At 37.9% G+C, this 21,104-nt stretch overlaps 2 protein-coding genes across 4 annotated transcripts in view; one reads left to right on the top strand and one right to left on the bottom strand.

The window, feature by feature from the left end:
• Nucleotides 1-21,104, bottom strand: part of UBR1 (ubiquitin protein ligase E3 component n-recognin 1) — a 133,323-nt gene that overhangs the window by 7,135 nt on the left and 105,084 nt on the right. For all 3 annotated transcript variants that reach the window (XM_084902813.1, XM_084902814.1, XM_084902815.1), the window contains 5 exons: nt 14,017-14,150; nt 12,493-12,601; nt 10,297-10,353; nt 7,022-7,099; nt 610-780 (listed from right to left, as the gene is read on the bottom strand). In XM_084902813.1, the coding sequence (XP_084758939.1) occupies nt 610-780; nt 7,022-7,099; nt 10,297-10,353; nt 12,493-12,601; nt 14,017-14,150 (549 nt within the window). The remainder of the gene's footprint in view (nt 1-609; nt 781-7,021; nt 7,100-10,296; nt 10,354-12,492; nt 12,602-14,016; nt 14,151-21,104) is intronic.
• Nucleotides 19,555-20,340, top strand: LOC311632456 (high mobility group protein B2-like). The gene has a single exon (XM_084903972.1). It carries the CDS (start codon nt 19,675-19,677, stop codon nt 20,299-20,301), a length of 627 nt encoding a protein of 208 aa, XP_084760098.1. The 5' UTR covers nt 19,555-19,674; the 3' UTR covers nt 20,302-20,340.

The following is a 21,104-nucleotide window of genomic DNA, read 5'->3' as shown; positions in this document are numbered from 1 at the left end:
GGGACCCTTGAATCCAAACCGGTCAGGGCCAAAGTCTGTTATATTTAAGATTTTCCATAAATAATCAATCTGAACAGCATCCTACTTAAATTTTTTTTTAATCTCGATTGTTTAAAGTATTACAGATGTCCCCCTTTTCCCCCACTGACCCCCCAGCCCCACTCCAAACACCCCCACAGGACAGAATTCTACTTTTAAATTTTTTATTTTTTACTACTTATTTTGTAACTAGAGGCCTGGTGCATGACATTTGTGTACTAAGGGGGGATCCTGTAACCACTGCTACGCTCGCCAGCAGAGCCTGGCTTCTGGCTGAGCAGCACTCTCCCCCGTGGGAGCACACTGATCATCAGGGGGCAGCTACTGTGTTGAGCGTCTGCCCCCTGGTGGTCAGTGCACGTCATAGCGACCAGTTGTTCAGCCATTCTGTTAATATGCGTATTATGGTTTTATTATATAGAATATCTTCTTGAATGCAATCTCATGTGAATAACTGGTCTCTAACTTCTGATATAATTTCCTATCAACAAACTGTTGCCATAATGGCCTCCAGATTGAATCCAAATTCCCTAAATTCATTATGAAGCTTTCAGATTACACACTACTCACTTCAGGAAAATGCAGACTCCAGCTCCACAGTGAAGTGCATGAAAAATGCAAGCTCCAACCTCTTCCCCATTCACTGTTTCTTGGCAGCAAATGTTCTGAGAACACAGTATAGTCCCACAGAAAAGACAAAGGACAGGGTTCTTTCGCTCATCATCTGCAGACCGTGGGCACCTCAAAAGGGAAGGAAACATTCAGTATAGTAGAGAAACCAAAAAAAGCATGATATATCTAGTTAGCATGAAACATATTCCCATCACTGGGTGCTTTGCAGCGAAGAAAGATCTTAAAAGACAGGGGAACATTTAATTGTATGATTGCTCTTTAATATTTTCCCCTAAGAAGACTTAACAAAAACAAAATCTTCTGATTAATCCATAGTAAGAAAATTTATTATTAAATATAGTATTCTGACAATTCTTATAAAGTTTGACAATTAAATATGCCTTGAGATTGAGATTTATTATAGAATCCAGTCTTTATCTGACATGACCAATTTATAGTCAACGGCCTACTCTTGATTCATGTTTAGTCAAGCTTGTGTCCTGTGTTGGAGGAATATGATAATATTTTTAAATCATAACTTCAGTAAGGGTTCAAACACATTCTCCCACCCCCCTCCCCCCCATTTCTGAGATTTTTAGGATTGAAATGAGAGACTGCAGTCTTTGAGTTGATGTTCCTTTCCATCTGGAAACAGAGAGTTTTAGGAAGAAAAAAGTGATAGAGTTGACATACTTGAACCAAATAGTACTTTGAGATCCAGTCATTCTATATAATGGCATGGTACAGCCTTGCTATAATGCCCCCAGAGGGAGCATCACTTTTTAAATTAAAGTGATAATGGTTTTTTTTAAAAAGGAGCTTCACATGCTCCTATCTCTGCTGTATACTGAACATAATGGAAACATAAAGAATTCCTTAATTTGGGCAGAATAAGTAAATGAAACAACAGGAGAGATCCAGCAAAGCTCTCCTGTCTAATAGGAGCAAAAGGGACTCTGCACATAGGTCTTCCATTCCTGTCTCCTGTAGATGACAGAGCTGTTTCCACTTCCAGGGGGTTGCTCCAGAACATAATCAGAGCTCTTTTCTTGATAAAGCCAACATCTTCTTTCACCTTTAACACAGGATGGCTGAATCTGAGTCACTAGCTATTTTATAGAGAAAAACAGCTAAAATATAATAACTGAGCGACTACATTACACTAAAGATGGCTCAGTCTTAACGTAGACTAGTGGTGACAATAAAACTGGAAGAAATCGTTTCATCTTTACTTGAAACCAGTAAGTAAGAATATCATCCAGGAGGATCTTCATTGTGATTAATGACTAACACTCTTTTCAGATTTTCCTAAGAGCCAACAGCATGATACCGTGTTTCCCCGAAAATAAGACCTAGCGCATGGAAAGGTAAGACATCCCCTGAAAATAAGATCTATCGCAACTTTGGGAGAAAAATTAATATAAGACACTGTCTTATTTTTGGGGAAATAGGGTAGATACCTTTTAGTGCCTCGGAGATAATATCTATTTACTGAGCTTTAGGATAGCAATCCAGTCCTAAGATTAGGAAGTCATTGAACTTAAATTGTATGTAACTTTTGAAATCATTTAGCTAATTTTTTGAGTGCTGAGAGATGAAATGAATCAACCACTTCTTTCGTTGGCTGACCTTAATTTTCATGAGACAAGCATCACGGAGCCAACACCGAGAGCAATTCTATCTGGGAGCAGAGCCTCGACTATAAACTGCCTGAGCCCTGGCTGGGCCTTTTAAACCTCCTGGCTTCATGGCTCAAAGCATTCCTTATCCATTTTTGTAGGGCAGTAATTCACAAATTGGGCCAAAGAAAGGCTCTTTAAGCTCTCAAAATGTTCCTAAACAGCAATCCCTTACTTTGTTCCTTCAAATGACAGCAAGTTATTTAACACATGATTAAGGACTACTAATCATCATCTTATACAGTAACTGGTATTCTTTAAGCAAAATTAAATGGTTGTGTTTAGTGTGAGTTCTAATTAATTTAAGTTTACTAAAAAGTTTGGCTGCAGGACAATGATTAGTAACATTACAAAACTCCTAAAGAGACTTGGAATTCTGCAATTTGGAAAAAAGATGCCTTATTACCAGTATATCATCCATAAAGTGTTGAATGGGCTTTGACTTTCAGACTATCGAGATTCTTGCCTTGTAATTACAAGCCACTGCTAGTTTCATGTCATCATTATCATCTGGTTTGCTACGGGTGGTAGTCTGATGCCAACTGAATGCCAAGGATACATAATTGCATCAATAGGAATTTTGGCTTATTATTTTCAAGACATGCTGTGCTGTGATTAAAATATGAAATTTTCACATACCAATGGCTAAAGCAGATATGAATATAATTTCTCCGCTCAGTGAGTGGTGTTCTACTTGTGAATTTATGCTACTCAAGTAATTTACATCATATTATAGCAAGTTAAGTGTAAAACAAAAATTATTAAATTTAGAGGATATTATTTTATCATAGAGAATCATATGTTTAAGCTCATATATTGTTCTCTTACAAAAGTAACCAACAGGTAATTCACCAATGGTATTAGTAATGAATAGAATATAATCTGTTTATTTTGCTTCTCACCAGTTCCAATCATCCAGTGCTTTTTAAAATTTTATTTGGAAGTGATTAAGTGAAAAGAAAGAAGAAGATAAAGTTTAAGAAACACTGCTCTAGAGTAGTGTTTAATCTGACTGAGGTAGAGGGGTATGGTACTAAAAAAGGCTAAGGGGATATACTCCCTCTTTCCCTTATCCAGGCTTGAACTTGAGTTACAATGCTATTATCTATTTTACTGTTATAATGGGATTCTATAAAGATTTTGTTTTTTTTGGGGGGGGAGGGATTCTTCAGTGTTTTTTTACTGAATCAATGTGGTCACCACACTGTAATCCATGTAAAATTGTTTAAAGATAGATGAATAAACAATGATTCTTACAATGGGGGAGGGAAGAAGAGAGGGAGAGAGAGAGGGGGGCAGGGAGAGCTCTTGTAGCTTTAAAAGAAATTGAGAAGGCATGTCATAGAAGATGGGGCAGTAGGGCACTCTAGGAATCAGTTCCTCTACTGAAACAACTATTGATCTGGCAAGTATTGACTGAAGCAACTATTCTGGAACTCTGGAGTGTAGATGAATACTCGCAGTGTCCAGGGGAGTACTCGACAAAGAAAGAGACTGGCAACTTTCAGCAAATTGTAGCATTTTGTGTAGTGACTAGCATCCCCTACCTCCCAAGCCTATAGCTGGTAGCTATGGAGGTGGCTGCCGGCAATCCTGATGGGGCTACTGAGTGGGCAATAGGAAACTCATCCTCAAAAATCAGGGCTGTATATTCTGCATGACAATTCATTGCGCGGTTGGACACATAAATTGGTCATTGTTTCAACCACCATGGGATGAAGTATCTTCTTAGGCAATGATGGTGAAGGTATTTAGAGACAGGATATTCTTTTTTTCTTCTCTTTTCTGTTCTTATTGGATACAGAAATTTAAGAAAATTTTTGTCAATTCACTGGCTTACCACAGAAATAATGATACAAAGCCTTCAGGAAACACACAATAAGAAATAAAGTCTTTGCAAGTAGTGTAGAAAAGTCACCACTAGTAAACAGAAAAGGCAGCCTTTATCAAGTGACAATGGCAATTACTGGGGCAGTGGGGTGGGAGAGAGAATCTGATTTCCAGAGTTACTAAATCATAATATTCAAAATGTTAATTTTTCAACAAAACTTAGGAAGAAACAAAAACCAATGGCCCATTCACAGAAAAAAACACCTGGTAGAAATCATTCCTGAGGAAGCCCAGACATGAGACTTAATAAACAAAACTTTAAATTAGCTCCCTTAAATGTGTTAAAAGAGCTGAAGGAAACCAATGACAAAGAACTAAAAGAAATTAGGAAAATATATGAAAAAGTAGAAAATATCAGTAAAAAGAAATTATAAAAAGAAAACAAATAGAAAAGTACTTATCACATGATCTCTCTCATTTGTGGAATATAATGAACAACATAAATTGATGGGGGGGGGGGGGGAAGTAGATCCAGAGACAGAGAAACATCAATTAGAATGTCAATAAACCTATTAGAAAACAATAAACCTATTAGAAAAAAACATAGGAATAAATCTTTAGGACCTCAGATTTGGCAACAGATTCTTTAGCACTGAAGCAAAAAGCCCAAGGAAAAAAGGGAAAAACAAATAGAAAAAATGGAGTTTTATGAATCAAAGGACCTTATGAAAACACAACCTATAGAATGGGATAAGTTATTTGCAAATTAAAAATATGATTAGGATTTAATGCCCAGAATATATAAAGAACTGTTAACAACTCAACAACAAAACAGACCAATTATAAAATTGGCAAAGGACTTAAACATATACAAATGTCTAAAAAACACATAAAAAGATGTCTGTCCTCACTGTCATTAAGGAAATGTATATCAAACCACAATGAGCTATTTTACACTCACTAGAATGGCTGTAATTTAATAAAAAAGAAAATAATGTTGGCGAGAAATAGGAGCCATCGTACATTGCTAGTGGGAATGTAAAATGGTACAGTTGTGGAAAACAATTTAGTGGTTCCTCAAAAAGTTAAACATAGGATTGCCATAACGACACAGCAATTCCACACTTAAAAAAATTACTGGAGAAAAATTAAAATACATGACCACACAGAAACTTGTAAACAAATGTTTATAGTAGCATAATTCAGAGTAATCAAAAGGGGGACACAATTTTAAATTCCCATTAATGGATGAATGGATAAAACAATCTGATATATACAATGAAATATTATTTCTCTAAGAAACAAAAAAGTACTGATACATGCTACAACATGGATAAAATGTGAATATACTATGCTAAGTGAAAGAGTAAAGCACAAAAGGTCATATAGAGTATGATTCCTTTTATAAAACACTAGAGGCCCAGTGCATGAAATTTGTGCACAGGTAGGGTCCCTAGTGGCTACTGTTTGTTGGCCACTAGCTGGGGCCTGCCTTCATTCCGTGCTGCCCTCTGGTGGTCAGTGCACATCATAGCAAGCGATCGAACTCCTGAGGGGACACTTTGCATATTAGGCTTTTATATATATTGACTAGAGACCCAGTGCATAAAATTCATGCACTGGTAGGGTCCCTAGCAGCTTCCTACCAGGACCTCCCTCCTTTCCCCCAGCTGGCCAAATTCCTGGAAGAACTCTAGTAGGGGGGACAATTTGCATACTATGCTTTTATTATATAGGATATCCAGAATAGGCAAATCCACAGAGATAGAAAGCAGATTATTGATTACCAGGGGATTAAAAAAGAGGGGAATGGGAAGAATTATTTAGTAGATACAAGGTGTTTCTCTGGGGTGATGTAAAAGCTTTGATACTAGAGAGAGGTGGTGGTTACACAATTATTGTAAATATAGTGAATGCCACAGAATTATATACTTTATCATGGTTAATTGCATGTTATGTGGTTTTCACTTAGAGGAACCAGTTAGTGACCCTGAAATGGCAGAGAACAAGAGTATCCCCAAGAAAAAGAGAAAATTTTCTTCAAAGAAGGAACGACTCAGTAGTTGACCTAAAGAAATAGCTGGTAGCAGGGGTAGCAACTCTAAGAAAAAGAAAAAGCATCAATAGCTATGCCAGGAAAATTAGAATAGGTACCCTGCTTCCCCGAAAATAAGACAGTGTCTTATATTAATTTTTGCTCCCAAAGATGTGCAGGGGGATGTCTTATTTTTCCATGAAGAATACGGTACACATTTATTGTTAAATGAAAAAAAAGGAAATTTATTACCTGTATACGGTAAGGTAAATTAATTTTCATTCTGAGACAGAGCCTAGGGGGGGCCTTATTTTCAGGGGGATGCCTTATATTTCACTCAGAAGGAAACCTGTAAGTAGGTCTTATTTTCGGAGGATGTCTTATTTTCAGGGAAACACAGTAGTACCCTAGTGGGTTATAATCATCCACAATATCCTATCCCAATATCCAATATCCAACCTTTATGAATTTGTTTTATATCCAATAAAAACAAATTCATAAAGGTTGAAAAAAAAAAAGTTTGCTAGTGGTGGTGTATATATCAACTGCAAGCTTAAACAAATTTTAAATATATATTTCTCTTTCTCTCTCTCTCTCTTTTTTTTTTTTTTTTATTGATTTCAGATAGGAAGGTAAAGGGAAAGAGAGATAGAAACATCAATGATGAGAGAGAATCACTGATTGGCTGCTTCCTGCATGCCCCCCAATGGAGACCAAGCCTGCAACCTGGGCATGTACCCTTGACCGGAACTGAACCTAGGACTCTTTAGTCTGCAGGCCAACACTCAATTCCAAAACGGCTAGGGAAAAACATATTTCTTCTTACCTGAAATGAGAAGCTTGATTTAGAAGGCAGCTATAATCATCAGGAAGTTCTATCAAATTATTTCTTTTTCTGGGGTACCTAAAAATACAATTTAAAAGGCAATTTTATTAGGAAATAAGCCCAGCTCAAAAATTGACCAATAAGAAATAAGTCTTAAAAATAACAAAAGAATCCATACTTGCAATCCGTAGTAATTCCCACTGCTACTAGATTAAAGCCAAATTTCTCAGCCTAGAATTCCAAATCCTCTGTCAGCTAACTTGCTTTCCAAACTCAACTTCCTAAGACTAAATTGTTTCTGCTAGATTTCTATACTATCTAGGAAGGAAATATAAAATAGTGGTTAAGAATACAACTTTTGAAATCAGACAAACCTGGTTACAAATCCTAAATTCTCTGACACCTAATAGTCACTGAACCTAAGCCTATATTTCCTGGTCTGAAACTGAGGATGAATATATTATATTTTCTTAATCATAGGACATCTCATTGATTTAACAACACTTTTTTTTGGGGGGGGGGCATAAAAGACTCATGCAGATTTAAGAAATGTTATTCGGATATCAAGGAACCTCACTGAGCTGTTGAGGACTCAATAAGACACTGAAATGAAATATAATATACTTAGTACTTGAAGGATGTTTGCAAGTTATTATACATTATCACCATACTAGATACAACAAAAGCCTTGCTTGCATGCCTTGGGGAAGGTCATCTGAATAACATGGAATTTTCTTTTTAAACCTCAAGCAATTTAATTCTCTTAATTCCTTCTATGTTCAGCTAAAAATTATTTCCTCTAAGACTAATCTTGTGTCATTAAGATTCTTTTACTCTTTAAATTTCTATAGCATTAACAGTATATTCCATATACAGGGGTGGGCAAAAGTAGGTTAAATTACCAGCCATCATTACATAAAAAATAAATCATAATTAAGGATAAAATATAATAATAATTAGACAAATAATATAAATAAACAATACAATAATCTATAATAATAAAAGCATAATATACTAATTAGACCTGACGTCCTTCCAGACAAAGCTGGAGCTGTGAGGGCCGAGGTGGCCACCGTGGCAGGTGGAGGCCAAGCCTCTTGCATGAGCTTCATGCATTGGGCCTCTAGTCTATAATAATAAAAGTATAATATGCTAATTATACTGGATGACCTTCCCAACGAAGCAGGGGCTGCAAGGAAAGCCCAGGTCCCAGATGCCAGAGGGAAGCAGGTGCCGGCAGCCAGGGGAAGGAAGGCCTCTTCTTGCACAAATTTCATGCATTGGGCCTCTAGTTAATAAACAAACAATAATACAAGAATAAACTGTTTTATATACTCACAACTATAAACATACTTTTGCCCACCCCTGTATTATACTTTATCTTATTTATATCTTGAATTTATGTATATAATTCAATTATAAACTACACATTACAAAGCTGTATGTGTTATGTCTTTTCACTCTCCTGGAGTATTTAGTATCATGCTGGGGAAATAGCAAATATCTAAAAGGTACACAATGAATTAGAACAAAGAAAAAATGGTATGAGATTTATTAGTCCTAAAATATGTATGTACTCATCTTTTAAACTTTTCTCTACTTTAAGATCATTCTTTTCTTGGTAATGTGAATACTACTGCATTTGAGCACAGGAGCTGGATATGTAATCTCTAAATCACTAAAACTGGGTCAAAGTAGGTTAAATTACCAGCCATCATTACATAAAAAAATAAATGGATAGCATGTGCACATTTACAAGGAAGGTGAAAGAGTTCAAAGGGCGAGAAAAGATGAAAAAAAGAAGGTAGCAAATGTACATTGTTTCAGAGTGTTTGCTTTAGTCACAGAAGAATGGTACTGGTGTTAGTATACTTAAAACTGGGGGGCGGGGGTTCAACTCCTCTGCTTGCTTATTGATGAAATTCAATTTAAATAAAAATTAGACAATTACATAATACACAGAAGATAAGCATGCAGTTCTGGCCCTTGTTGAGTTTTTACTGCTAGTGATGTAGTGTACTGGCAGGTACACATGCACACATACATCAACACACATGAGATGATATATTAGGATGGGCTTTTTGGAGAAGGGGATATTTGAATTAGTGCTCAAAGAAGATGTGAATTTTGATTGAGCCATAACTTGAGGGAGATAGGAGGGCTAGAGAAGTTTTGTTGGGCTGAAGCATTGTCCAGTTCTCCATCAGGAAGGACACTGGTGTTGAGGAGAATATAACTCCACATCTTCCAGTGCTTTGACAAAACCTCAGATGCATGGCCAGAAGGACTCATACTTGCAATCCATAACAGCAGGCCACACATCTGAGATTTCATATTGTTGGAATCAGCTTTCTATAATTTTGGTGTGGCTGAACCAAGAAAGAAGGCATATGCAGATTTCTACAGAAATTATGATTCCAATGATCCCTGTAGGAGATGAGGAAAACTGGGATCTTTCAGAGTACAAAGTGACTTTGGAATATAAAAAATTTCTCCCAAGTTTGTCACTAATCTGCTTTCCTAAACTAAGAAATACGAATATCTGAGTTAAGGAATACTTTCTCTTGATATCTAAACAATTAAGAAATACTAAAAAAAAAGTTTTGTTGGGTTACCTAAAACCATATAGGCAAGAAGGGAAAGGAATCAGTTCTGTTTATGTCTTTATATATTACTGAATTCTCAAAGGAAAAAAAGTAGTTTATAGGAATATTGTCACTAACCACCTGATGGCTCCAAGATATACCATCCCTTCCTTTCTCTTTTTTTGTTGTTAATCCTCACTCAGGATATTTTTTCCACTGATTTTTTGAGAGTGAGGGGGAAGGGAGGTTGGGGGGTGGGGGGGTTCAGGCAGACATTCACACAAATGAAAGAGACACATTGATTGGTTGCCTCCCTCATGTGCCTGACCTCGGGGTTATTGAACCTGCAACCCAGGTGTGTCCCCTTGATTGGGAATCAAACCCAAGACCCTTTGGTGTGCGGACCGATGTGATAATCTGAGCAACACCAGCCAGGGAACCTATGCCTTTTAATGGACTTGCACTAGCTTAAGGAAGAGGAGCTGGTGGGCATGAAACGATTTGGGAAAAGGCCAGTAAGTCCAAGTAAAAACAAATGTAGAAAGAATCTGATTTCTGGCAATGACCTACAGAACTGTAGGAAACAAGGTACTAAGTGAGAATGAAAATAGACTAGAAAGCTCAACAAATCAACTAGTTTTGGAAACATAACTTGTAGATGGGGAGAAAAGGACTAAAAACAAAACCAACCTGACTATGGTACTTTTTTGCTTTAAGCAGTTCAGTAAGGCAGGATCTGCACACCACCTATATGGGGAGCAAAGAGAAAAAGCAAAAAGGTCATCATAACTTTAGTACAATAGTCACCATTGAGCCATTCTCTCTAAATCTTTCTGTTCCTTCTTTCCAAATTCCTCCTTTTATTTTATATTTTGTCCCCTTTCTTCCCTACTTTTTAAAATATCTCCCTATTTATTTTCCCCCTTTTTTAAAAAAAATATATTTTATTGATTTTCCACAAAGAGGAAGAGAGAGGGATAGAGAGTTAGAAACACCGAAGAGAGAATATCATCCATTAGCTGCCTCTTGCACACCCCCTACTGGGGATGTGCCCGCAACCAAGGTACATGCCCTTGACTGGAATCGAACATGGAACCTTTCAGTCCGCAGGCTGATGCTCTATCCACTGAGCCAAACCAGTTTGGCATATTTTCCCCCTCTTTTAATTAATTTCTTTTGTAAAGGGTTTATCAATCAAAGTCCTACTAAGAAAACAAAAACCATTCTGAGTACTTCAATAAGAGGGACTTTAATCCCAGGAATTGGTAATAAATATAATAGAAGGGCCAACCAGGAGACAAAAAAAAAAGCAAGGCAACCCAGATTAGCCAATAATATAATAGGAAGCTCCCAGCCCTCCTAGGCTGGAAGAAAAGGAAATAATGGTACTGGTGTTAGTGCTACTGAACTATGAATGGTATTACTGAAGTAGCAGGGCTAGGGTCATCAGTGGATACTGGAACCATAGCAGCCTTGTCTGGTGGGAACTGGAGCAAGAAAAGAGCTACAGCCACTGCCAGAGATGCCCCACGAGGCAGAGAGAGGCAATCTAAGTACTTAGGCTTTTCTCATACTCCTGGCTTCCAATGTCCTGTCAGCATCTCCCACTGGCTAAACACAGGCAGAAGCCAACTGACAAGGGAGACTGGTAAAACCTGCAGGGGTCAGTCTCCTGCACTACAGAGCACAGGATGAGAAAGGGCTTTGAGGCAAGCAGGGTCAGGAATGGTACAAAGGGCAGGACTTTCTGTTTCAGAATTTTTATCATTTGACTATCCTACAATTAGCAATGCAAAATGCATCAATTCCAAGAATATAAAAGTAAAATTAGTATAATGTGCTTGTGATTATTATACTCAACATAAGTCATAATACTGATTTTTTTTTTTTACCCATTTGGATTCATTTTTAACACACTGAATACATCATGAAAAATAAGGAAACACAGAAAAGAACCTAACAAGAGATGAAAGCACATAAAAAAGATGACAAAAGACAGGCAGACATTCACACAAATCCTGACGGGGCCATGGAAGGGCAAAAAACATTGATTAAAGAAAAAGGCCGAAAATTAAAGGTAATAAAGGAAGCCACGGAGGTAAGAGTAACACAGTGGAAAATGACTAAATATGGTGGCAGCAAAGATAAAAGTAGGAGATCGCAGGTTAGAAGGGTAAAGAGTGATCAGGAAGACCAGTAAGTAATGAGGCAGAAAAAAAGCTTTTCTGAAAGCAAGATACACTTCTTGCAGGGAAATTAAACTGATACATTTTTTTAAAAATCTACCAAATGATTTTCTTTGCCCCTACTAGTAAGTCACCCTCCTTAGTTGTGTGCTACCATGTGAGATGGGCTACTGTTTTGGATATAGCCCCCAAATGGGGTTCTTTTGATACTTAATTGTGACTTTATGCCTGCTGGCAACATGGCTTTTACTAACACTCCCCACCCCACCCCAGTTTAAAACTGGGATGATGAGACAGTAGCTCTGGGGAAAATAAGTACAATGAATGGTAATCATGGTGGAATAAATAGAAATTTCAGCTGCCTATAGCTCTTAGTCTTATCCCCAATTTAGTGCGTGAATCAGGAATCATATAGAGAGTTAGAAACATCGATGAGAGAGAATCATTGATCAGCTGCCTCTTGCACACCCCCTACTGGGGATGTGCCCGCAACCAAGGTACATGCCCTTGACTGGAATCGAACCTGGGACCTTTCAGTCCGCAGGCCGACGCTCTATCCACTGAGCCAAACTGGTTTCAGCAGGAATCACCTATATTTTTGCCATCTTTAATCAATGCTTATCAATTTAAAAGCTAGCAAGTAATTTCAACTTTCCTAAACTATATAATAACTCAACAATATATTTTGTCCCCATAGTACCTCTGGAGGAAGGGTTTTACAGTGTGCCAATATTCCTGGAAAAGTAGGAACAAATTTGTTGGTAAAGATAGATAGCTACAGAGTGCACTGTACTCTCCTTCTGTAGAATCTGCAAGAGAATAAAAATACATTTAATAAGCACATTATTCTTTCCTGGTCAACTGTTAATATAGGTTTTTCATTGTTTATGTTCATTTCCATACTCTCTCTATATAGATTGTATTTTGTACTCTATAAAACTCTATAAAAGCGATCCTTTTAAAACACAAATCTGAAGTCCTTTTCTTGATCAGATGTCTCTAATGTTAAACCACTACATGATATGAAACACAAAGTCCTTATTGTGGCATAAAGACCCTATATGACCTGCCCCTGGATGCCTCTTAGACCTCATTTCTATCACCCTCCCTTTGCTCATTATGCTTCAGCCACACTCTCCTTTTTATTATTCTTTGACTGTCAAGAAAAGCATTTGCATTTATTGCTCCTTCTGCTTAGGAAAACTCTTCAATTCTCTGCCAGTTCAACCCAGTTCTATTTTTTCAATGTCTCTTTTCTCCGAGATCAGACGAGATCGGGCGCGTTCAGGGTGGTATGGCCGTAGACTCAATGTCTCTTTTCTCAATGACTCTTCACAGGAAACCCTTCCATTATTATTTTTCTTTGCAGTACTTATCACCATTTGACAAGTTTATCTGTCTATTTATATTTGGTCTCCTCCCGATAAAAGAAAGAACTTTAACTACAATATTACAACACTGACTAAATTAATATATGATTTTTTAAAACTGCCAACAACAGATCTGTAATAGTAACTATTTGAAAAGTAGCATCCTATTTTACATAGAATCAGGACAAACCTAGATTCAATAAACCCTACTAAACTGAGTTCAAAACAAAGAAACTGATAGCCAGAAAAGTGGACCTGGTCAGTTTAATCTCAAAGGATAAAAGGAAGAATCTACAAGCTATTTTGGTGACTCTTCCAAAATCATACAAGTGCTCTGATTTTTACCTTTACAAAGCCACAAGGAAGCCTTCTTGACTTTGATCTAGATTTAAGGCAAGTAAAGGAGAAAATGCCTTTGTTAAAATACCGGATACTGTTCCCAGGAACATTTTAATTCTTTTATAAAATAAGACGTATGCTCAAAATTTAAACAACTGAGTGTACAATAAAGTTTTCCTTCTACCTATCCAAACAGTTCTCTTCCCTAAGAGCAACCAATTTTCTAATTTATTGAATATCCCATCCTATCAGTTATATTCTGCATGTAGGTATTTTATAAACACAAGCACATTAACTATGCATAGAAAGGACTCATGGGTAGATTTTGTAGATTATAAAACTAATCTGGTTTTCGGTCTGACCTTTAACCTAACACCAGGCAGGGATACTGATGAATGAGGTGGGGAATACTAGAATTAATAAGATTTTTGTATGCTCTCCCCTTTTATTCTTGAGCTTAAAGGAAAGATAAAATAGCCTCTCATTTACTACTATGATTTCATTTTTCAACTTACTGGTAAACAGGTCTTCAGGTGGAGTTACTCCAAGTAAATAGTGGAAGAACAATGCAGCACATCGAAGGTAAGGGGTGATGCCATTCTTCAGTGAGACCCACAAATACCAGCCAGGAATATCACAGCCAACGTAGCTAAGAAGCAATAATTTCAGAACAGAAGAATACTAATGAGCCTAAAATCCTAGATTTTAAACAGATCCTCCCTTTCAAAAATACGGCTAAGCATTTAAATAGTTTTTATCCATTTAATTTTTAAACACTTAAAACAAGATATTTAATTAGCTATGGTTTCAGTCTATAAATCTAATAATTTCCTAAAGAAAACCACAGATGATGTCAGAGGAATGGTAGCGTAAGATATTCCCTTTGGTCTCTCCCCCTGAAATTTCAACAATTTGAACAGCTATCTCAACAAATGATTCCATGCTCAATGCACAAGAGATATACACCCTGAAACACCTAAAGATGGGCAAGTAGAGCAAAAGGGGAAGGTAAAAGAGAGAGGGACTGATACGAGCGAGACGTGCTCACAGCAGGGCTGTTGAAGAGGGGAGGAACACATTGGTGGCTGACATTCCTTTCAGCCAGAAGGAGACTCAGTGGGCAGGAGTGAGCAATACAAGCTGTGGCTGAGCTGAGAGACCTAAGCAAAGACACATACAGTACATGGTAGGATGACCATCATTGTCAAGTGGTTGCCATTTCAGATGGAGAAACAAAGCCATGGAGTTTGGCCCCTTCCCTTAGTCTCCCCTTAGCCTCCAAAGCAGCGGTCGCCAACCTTTCGGACCTCAAGGACCACCAGTTGAGGACTGCTGTCCCAGAGCATGCCTCCCTTTGCCCTTGATATTGGGGTACATAGCACATTGTCTGTGAGCCTGAGAACTAGCACTACCCATTTTTCTCTGAGTGAAGGGTGCACTCTGTGACCGTCCCAGGGAGGGGACACAGGGGGAACCCTGTGGAGGCCCAATGCATTGCAGCTACGGGGCAGCCAGAGACAGTGGTGATGGGTCAACACTGTAGTTTCACAGAGCTAACAAAAAAAACTTGTGATTCAACGCCACCAACTGGAAAAGAATAGAAAGACCTCTTCATATTAATCTTAAAGTGCCATTCATACATTGATGTCTAGACAGTAAGGCAGATAGACATGGAAATCTGTGACATAAATGACAGAAAATTCAAGACTGCAGTTCTGAAAATAGTGAGATGTGAGAAAATACAGATAATTTAGAAAACAACTTAATGAACAAAACCAGTACTTCATCAAAGAGATTGAAACTTTTAAAAAGAACCAAACAGAAATACTGGAGGTGAAGAATTAAATAAAATAGATTAAAAAGAAACTAGTGCCCTAGCTGGTTTGGCTCAGTGGATTGAGTGTCGGCCTGTGGACTGAAGGGTCCCAGGTTCCATTCCAGTCAAGGGCACATGCCCAGATTGTGTGCTCGATCCCCAGTGGGGAGTGTGCTAGAGACAGTCTATCGGTGATTCTCTCTCATCATTGATGTTTCTCTCTCTCTTTTTTTTTCTTTCTCCTTCTCCCTTCCTCTCTAAAATCAATAAAATATATATTTAAAAAAATATACTAGTGAGCACAGAAAATAGAGCAAACCAAATGGAGGAAAGGATCTGTGATGTAGAAATCTAGAAATGACGCAAAGGAAGAGAGACATGAGCATTAAAAAAAAAAAAAAGAAGAAAGAAAGAAAGAGAAGAAAAGAAAAAGCTTTATAAGAACTATCTGACTATATATTTCAAAGCCTAAGCAACCATTATGACCAAACAACTGGTAGACAGGTCGCTATGACATGGACTACCAGGGGACAGACGCTCAACACAGGAGCTGCCCCTGGTGGTTAGTGCACTCCCACAGCCAATCTCCTGTGGCCCCTCCCAGCAGTGGCTGACCAACCTCCCACAGTCCCTCCCTTTGGCTGGTCCCCCAATAGGCCTTGATCACCAGCCAGGCTGAGGAACCCCATCAGTGCACAAATTCGTGCACCAAGCCTCTAGTATAAGAATAATAGGCATACCAGAAAGAGAGAAAGAAAGGAAAGAGAGCCTATTCAAACAGTTGATGAGAATTTATCAAACATATGGAAAGAACTAGATCCTCAATTCCAAGGAGTAAACCGAATACCCAGTTACCTCAATTCAAAGAGGCCTTTCCCAAGCCACATTGTATTAAAACTTAAAAATTAATGACAAAAATTTTTCAAGGCATCCAGGGAAAAGAAAGTAACCTATAATGAAAAGCCCAGTTGGTTATCATTGGACTTCTCAGAAAGCCAAAAGACAGTGGAACCAAATATTCAGACTACTAAAAGAGAAATATTACCCACCAATAATAATATATCCAGAAAACTTATCCTTTAAATATGAAGGAAAAATACTTTTCCAGACATACAGAAGCTGAGGGAATTCATTGCCAGAAGACATGTATTGCAAGAAATACTCAAGGAGGTTTTCCTATTGAAACAAAGAACAAAAGGTCACAGGCCGGCTAGTGTGGTTCAGTAGTTGAGCAATGACCTATGAATCAGGAGGTCAAGGTTCAATTCCTGGTCAGGGCACATTGTCCAAGTTGCAGGCTCAGTCCCCAGAGGGTGGCATGAAGGAGGCAGCTGATCAATGATTCTCTCTCATTACTGTTATTTCTATCTCTCTCTCCCTCTTCCTTCCTCTCAGAAATCAATAAAAAAAAATTTTTTTTAAGTATGTCTTCCAGATATAGTGTCCCCATTATCATTATAAAATGTTCATCTTTGTCTCTTGTTTCCTTTATTATCTTGAAATCTATTTCAACAGATATAAGTATGGCTATCTGTGTATGTTATTTGCTTGAAGAATCATTTTCCACCTTTTCACCTTGAATCTAGATGGGTCTTTGCAGCTTAGATGTGTCTCGGAAGGCAGCATATGGTGTGTTTTTTTTTGTTTTGTTTTTTTAATATATTTTATTGATTTTCCACAGAGAGAAAGGGAGAGAGATAGAGAGCTAGAAACGTCGATAAGAGAGAAACATTGACCAGCTGCCTCCTGCACACCCCTTACTGGGGATGTGCCCGCAACCAATGTACATGCCCCTGACAGAATCGAACCCAGGACCTTTCAGTCTGCAGACCAATGCTCTATCCACGGAGCCAAACTGGTTTCGGGTATAGTGGATTTTGTTTTTTGACCCAATTTGCTACTCTGTGCCTGTTTTTTGGTAAATTCAGTCCATTTACATTTAGGGTAATTATTGATGTGTCCTGGTCCCTTTGGGGGAATTGAAGCCGTGACCTCCTGGTTCACAGGTCAACACTCAACCACTGAGCCACTGTGGTTGGGCAATAGTTCTTAATATACATGCACCCAATCAATGAGCACCAAAATATATAAAGCAACTACTCACAGAACTAAAGGGAGAAACAGACCAAAACACAATGAAAGTTGGGGATCTTAATACTCCATTGACAGCTCTAGACAGATCACCCAAAGAGAAAATCAACAAAGAAACTGGTCCTTAAATTAGACCAAATGGACATAATTGACATTTACATAGTCTTTCATCCAAGGACATCAGATAATACATTCTTCTCCAGTGCACATGGAACATTCTCAAGGATAGACCATATGCTTGGCCACAAAACTAGTCTCAGCAAATTCAAGATGATTAAAATTATACCAGCATATTCTCTGACCACAATATTTTAAAATTAGAAATCAACTGCAAAAAGGAAGTAAAGAAGCCTACAAATTTGTGGAGATTAAATAACATATTACTAAAAAATTGAGAGCCCAGAAATAAAACCACAGGTATATGGGCAAATACTTTTTGGATATTTTTCCATTGATTTTTAGAGAGAGTGGAAGAGAGAGGGAGAGAGAGAGAAACACCGATGTCAGAGAAATACATCAATTGGTTGCCTCCAGCATGCCCTGAACCAGGGCCAGGAGCCTGCAATTGAGTACGTGCCCTTGACCAGAATTGAACCTGGAACCTTTTGGTCTGCAGGCCAATATTCCATCCACTGAGCCAAACCAGCTAAGGCATAAATATTTTTTAAAAAATATATGTTTTATTGATTTTTTACAGAGAGGAAGAGAGAGAGATAGAGAGTTAGAAACATTGATGAGTCATCAATCACCTGCCTCTTGCATGCCCCCTACTGGGGATGTGCCCACAACCAAGGTACATGCCCTGGACCGGAATCGAACCAGGAACCCTTCAGTCCGCAGGCCGACGCTCTATCCACTGAGCCAAACTGGTTTCAGCAGTAAACCTTTTTTAACAAAGGAGCCAAAAATACACAATGGAGAATAAAAGCCTCTTCAATAAATGGTGCTGGGAGAATGGTAAAGCCACACGCAAAAGCATGAAACTAGATAACAATTTGTCCCCTTGTACAAAAATTAATTCAAAATTAATTAATTAATTATAAGAACCTAAATATAAGATTTGAAATATAAAGTACATAGAAGAAAACATAGGTACATAATAAACTTATTGACCTGGGTCACAGAGAACATTTTGTGAATTTGACACCAAAGGCAAGGGAAGTAAAGGCAAAAATAAATGAATAAGACTACAAAGCTCTGCACAGCAAAAGAAACCACAACAAAACAAAAAGGCAACCAACTGAATGGGAGAGGATATTTGCAAACAGCAGTGCTGACAAGGGGTTAATATCCAAAATATATTAAAAAAAAAAAAAACTCATACAACTCAACACCAAACAAAAAATTCAATTAAAAAATGAGCAGAGAACCTGAACTGATACCTCTCCCAAGAAGACATATAAATGGCCATCAGATATATGAGATGTTCAACTTCACTAGCTATTAGGGAAATGCAAATCAAAACTACAATGAGATACTACCTCACACCTGTTAGAATGGCTATTATCAACAAGACATGTAATAACAAGTGTTGGAGAAGTTGTGGAGAAAAAGGAACCCTCATTCACTGCTGGTGGAAATGTAAACTAGTGCAGCCACTATGGAAATCAGTATGGCAATTCCTTAAAAAACTAAAAATAGAGTTACTCTATGACACAGCAATCCCTCTTCTGGGTATCTATCTAAAAAATTTCAAAATATAGTAAGGAGCCATCAGAACTTCTTGACTGTCAGGTGATGTGATGAAATTGTTCTGGACAAATTGTTCTAGCAGCAGCGAGGTTTAAGATGAATTGTGTGGGACACAGACTTGGTGCAAGAAGAACAAAGATTTCTGGAATAAGATAAATGTGAGTGCATTTATTTGTAAAGATTTATGCACCCCTATGTTCATTGTAGCATTATTCATGGTGGCAAAGAAATGGGGACAACCAATGCATCCTCTTTCAGAGGATGGATAAAGAATATACGGTACATATATACATACTATGAAATGTTACTTAGCCATAGGAAAGTATGAAATACTGCCATTTGTGACAACAAGCATGGACCTTGAGAATATTATGCTAAGCGAAATAAGTCAGTAGAAAAGACTAAGAACCAGAAGTTGCGGTGGCGCGGAGAAACAGCAAAACAAGAGGCTGAGGATTGGCTTAGCGATCCACGAGTTCACGCTGGAGCCCAGCGAGGGAGCGTCTCGGTCGGACCCGGCCGCTCGACGGGACTCTGAGGAAGACCTACCACCAGGTGGACGCCGCCTGTCACCATGGGTAAAGGAGACCCCAACAAGCTGCGGGGCAAGACATCCTCGTACGCCTTCTTCGTGCAAACCTGCCGGGAAGAGCACAAGAAGAAACACCCCGACTCTTCCGTCGACTTCTCCGAATTCTCCAAGAAGTGCTCGGAGAGATGGAAGACCATGTCTGCCAAGGAAAAGTCAAAGTTTGAAGATATGGCAAAGAGTGACAAAGCTCGCTGTGACCGGGAGATGAAAAATTATGTTTCCCCCAAAGATGACAAGAAAGGAAAGAAAAAAGATTCCAATGCTCCCAAAAGGCCTCCATCTGCCTTCTTTCTGTTTTGCTCTGAACATCGCCCAAAGATCAAAAGCAAACACCCTGGTCTATCCATTGGGGATACTGAAAAAAAATTGGGTGAAATGTGGTCTGAACAATCAGCCAAAGATAAGCAACCATATGAACAAAAAGCAGCTAAACTAAAGGAGAAATATGAAAAGGATATTGCTGCATACCGTGCCAAGGGCAAAAGTGAAGTGGAAAAGAAGGGCCCAGGCAGGCCAACTGGCTCAAAGAAGAAAAACGAACCAGAAGATGAGGAGGAGGAGGAAGAGGAAGACGATGATGATGAAGAAGAGGATGAAGATGAAGAATAAAGGCTCTTCTGTAATGTGTGCGTGCTCTCAGGCAATTGTTTTGCTAAGAATGTGAATCCAAGTGCAGCTCAATATTAGCTTCAGTATAAAAACTGTACAGCTGATAAGATTCTTTGTAGAGAAAATACTTTTATAAAAAAAATGCAGGTTGTAGCTTTTTGAGGGGCTACTACATACAGTTAGATTTTAAGGCTTCTGATGTTAAATGTTTCTAAATATTTAATGGTTTCTTTAATTTCTTGTGTATGGTAGCACAGCAAACTCATAGGAATTAGTATCAAGAGTAAATTTTTGGTTTTCTAGACTGTTGCATTTTGTTTTTTAAAATAATTTTGTAATAAAATTATGTATATTAAAAAAACAAAAACAAAAGAATAAGAACCATACGATTTCACTCATATATGGGATATAAAACAGAAACTCATAGACACAGGCAGACAATGGCATGGTGGTGACCAGAGGGAAGGAGGTGGGAGGATAGTAAAGGTTAAAGGGGGTCAAATACATGGTGAAGGAATATGACTGGACTTTGGAAGATGGACACACAATGCAATATACAGATCATATATCATAGAAATGTACACTTGAAACCTACATGACCCTATTAACCAATGTTACCCCAATAAATTTAATAGAATTAAAATTTTAAAAAGGAAATTACAAATCCTGCACCTTTTACCATTTATAGTTTTAAGACAAAGAACTTTCTTCTTTTTCCTAATCCTTATAATGAAAAATAGAGGAGATACATTTATCACTAACCAAAGTAGCTAGGTGAACTAATACAAAATAATTTCCTGATT

Source organism: Pipistrellus hanaki (genome assembly GCF_964339955.1).
Source record: "Pipistrellus hanaki genome assembly, chromosome: 1".
Taxonomy (NCBI): domain Eukaryota; kingdom Metazoa; phylum Chordata; class Mammalia; order Chiroptera; family Vespertilionidae; genus Pipistrellus; species Pipistrellus hanaki.
The sequence above is the reverse complement of the archived record's forward strand: the minus strand, read 5'-3'. Positions and strand labels throughout refer to the sequence as shown.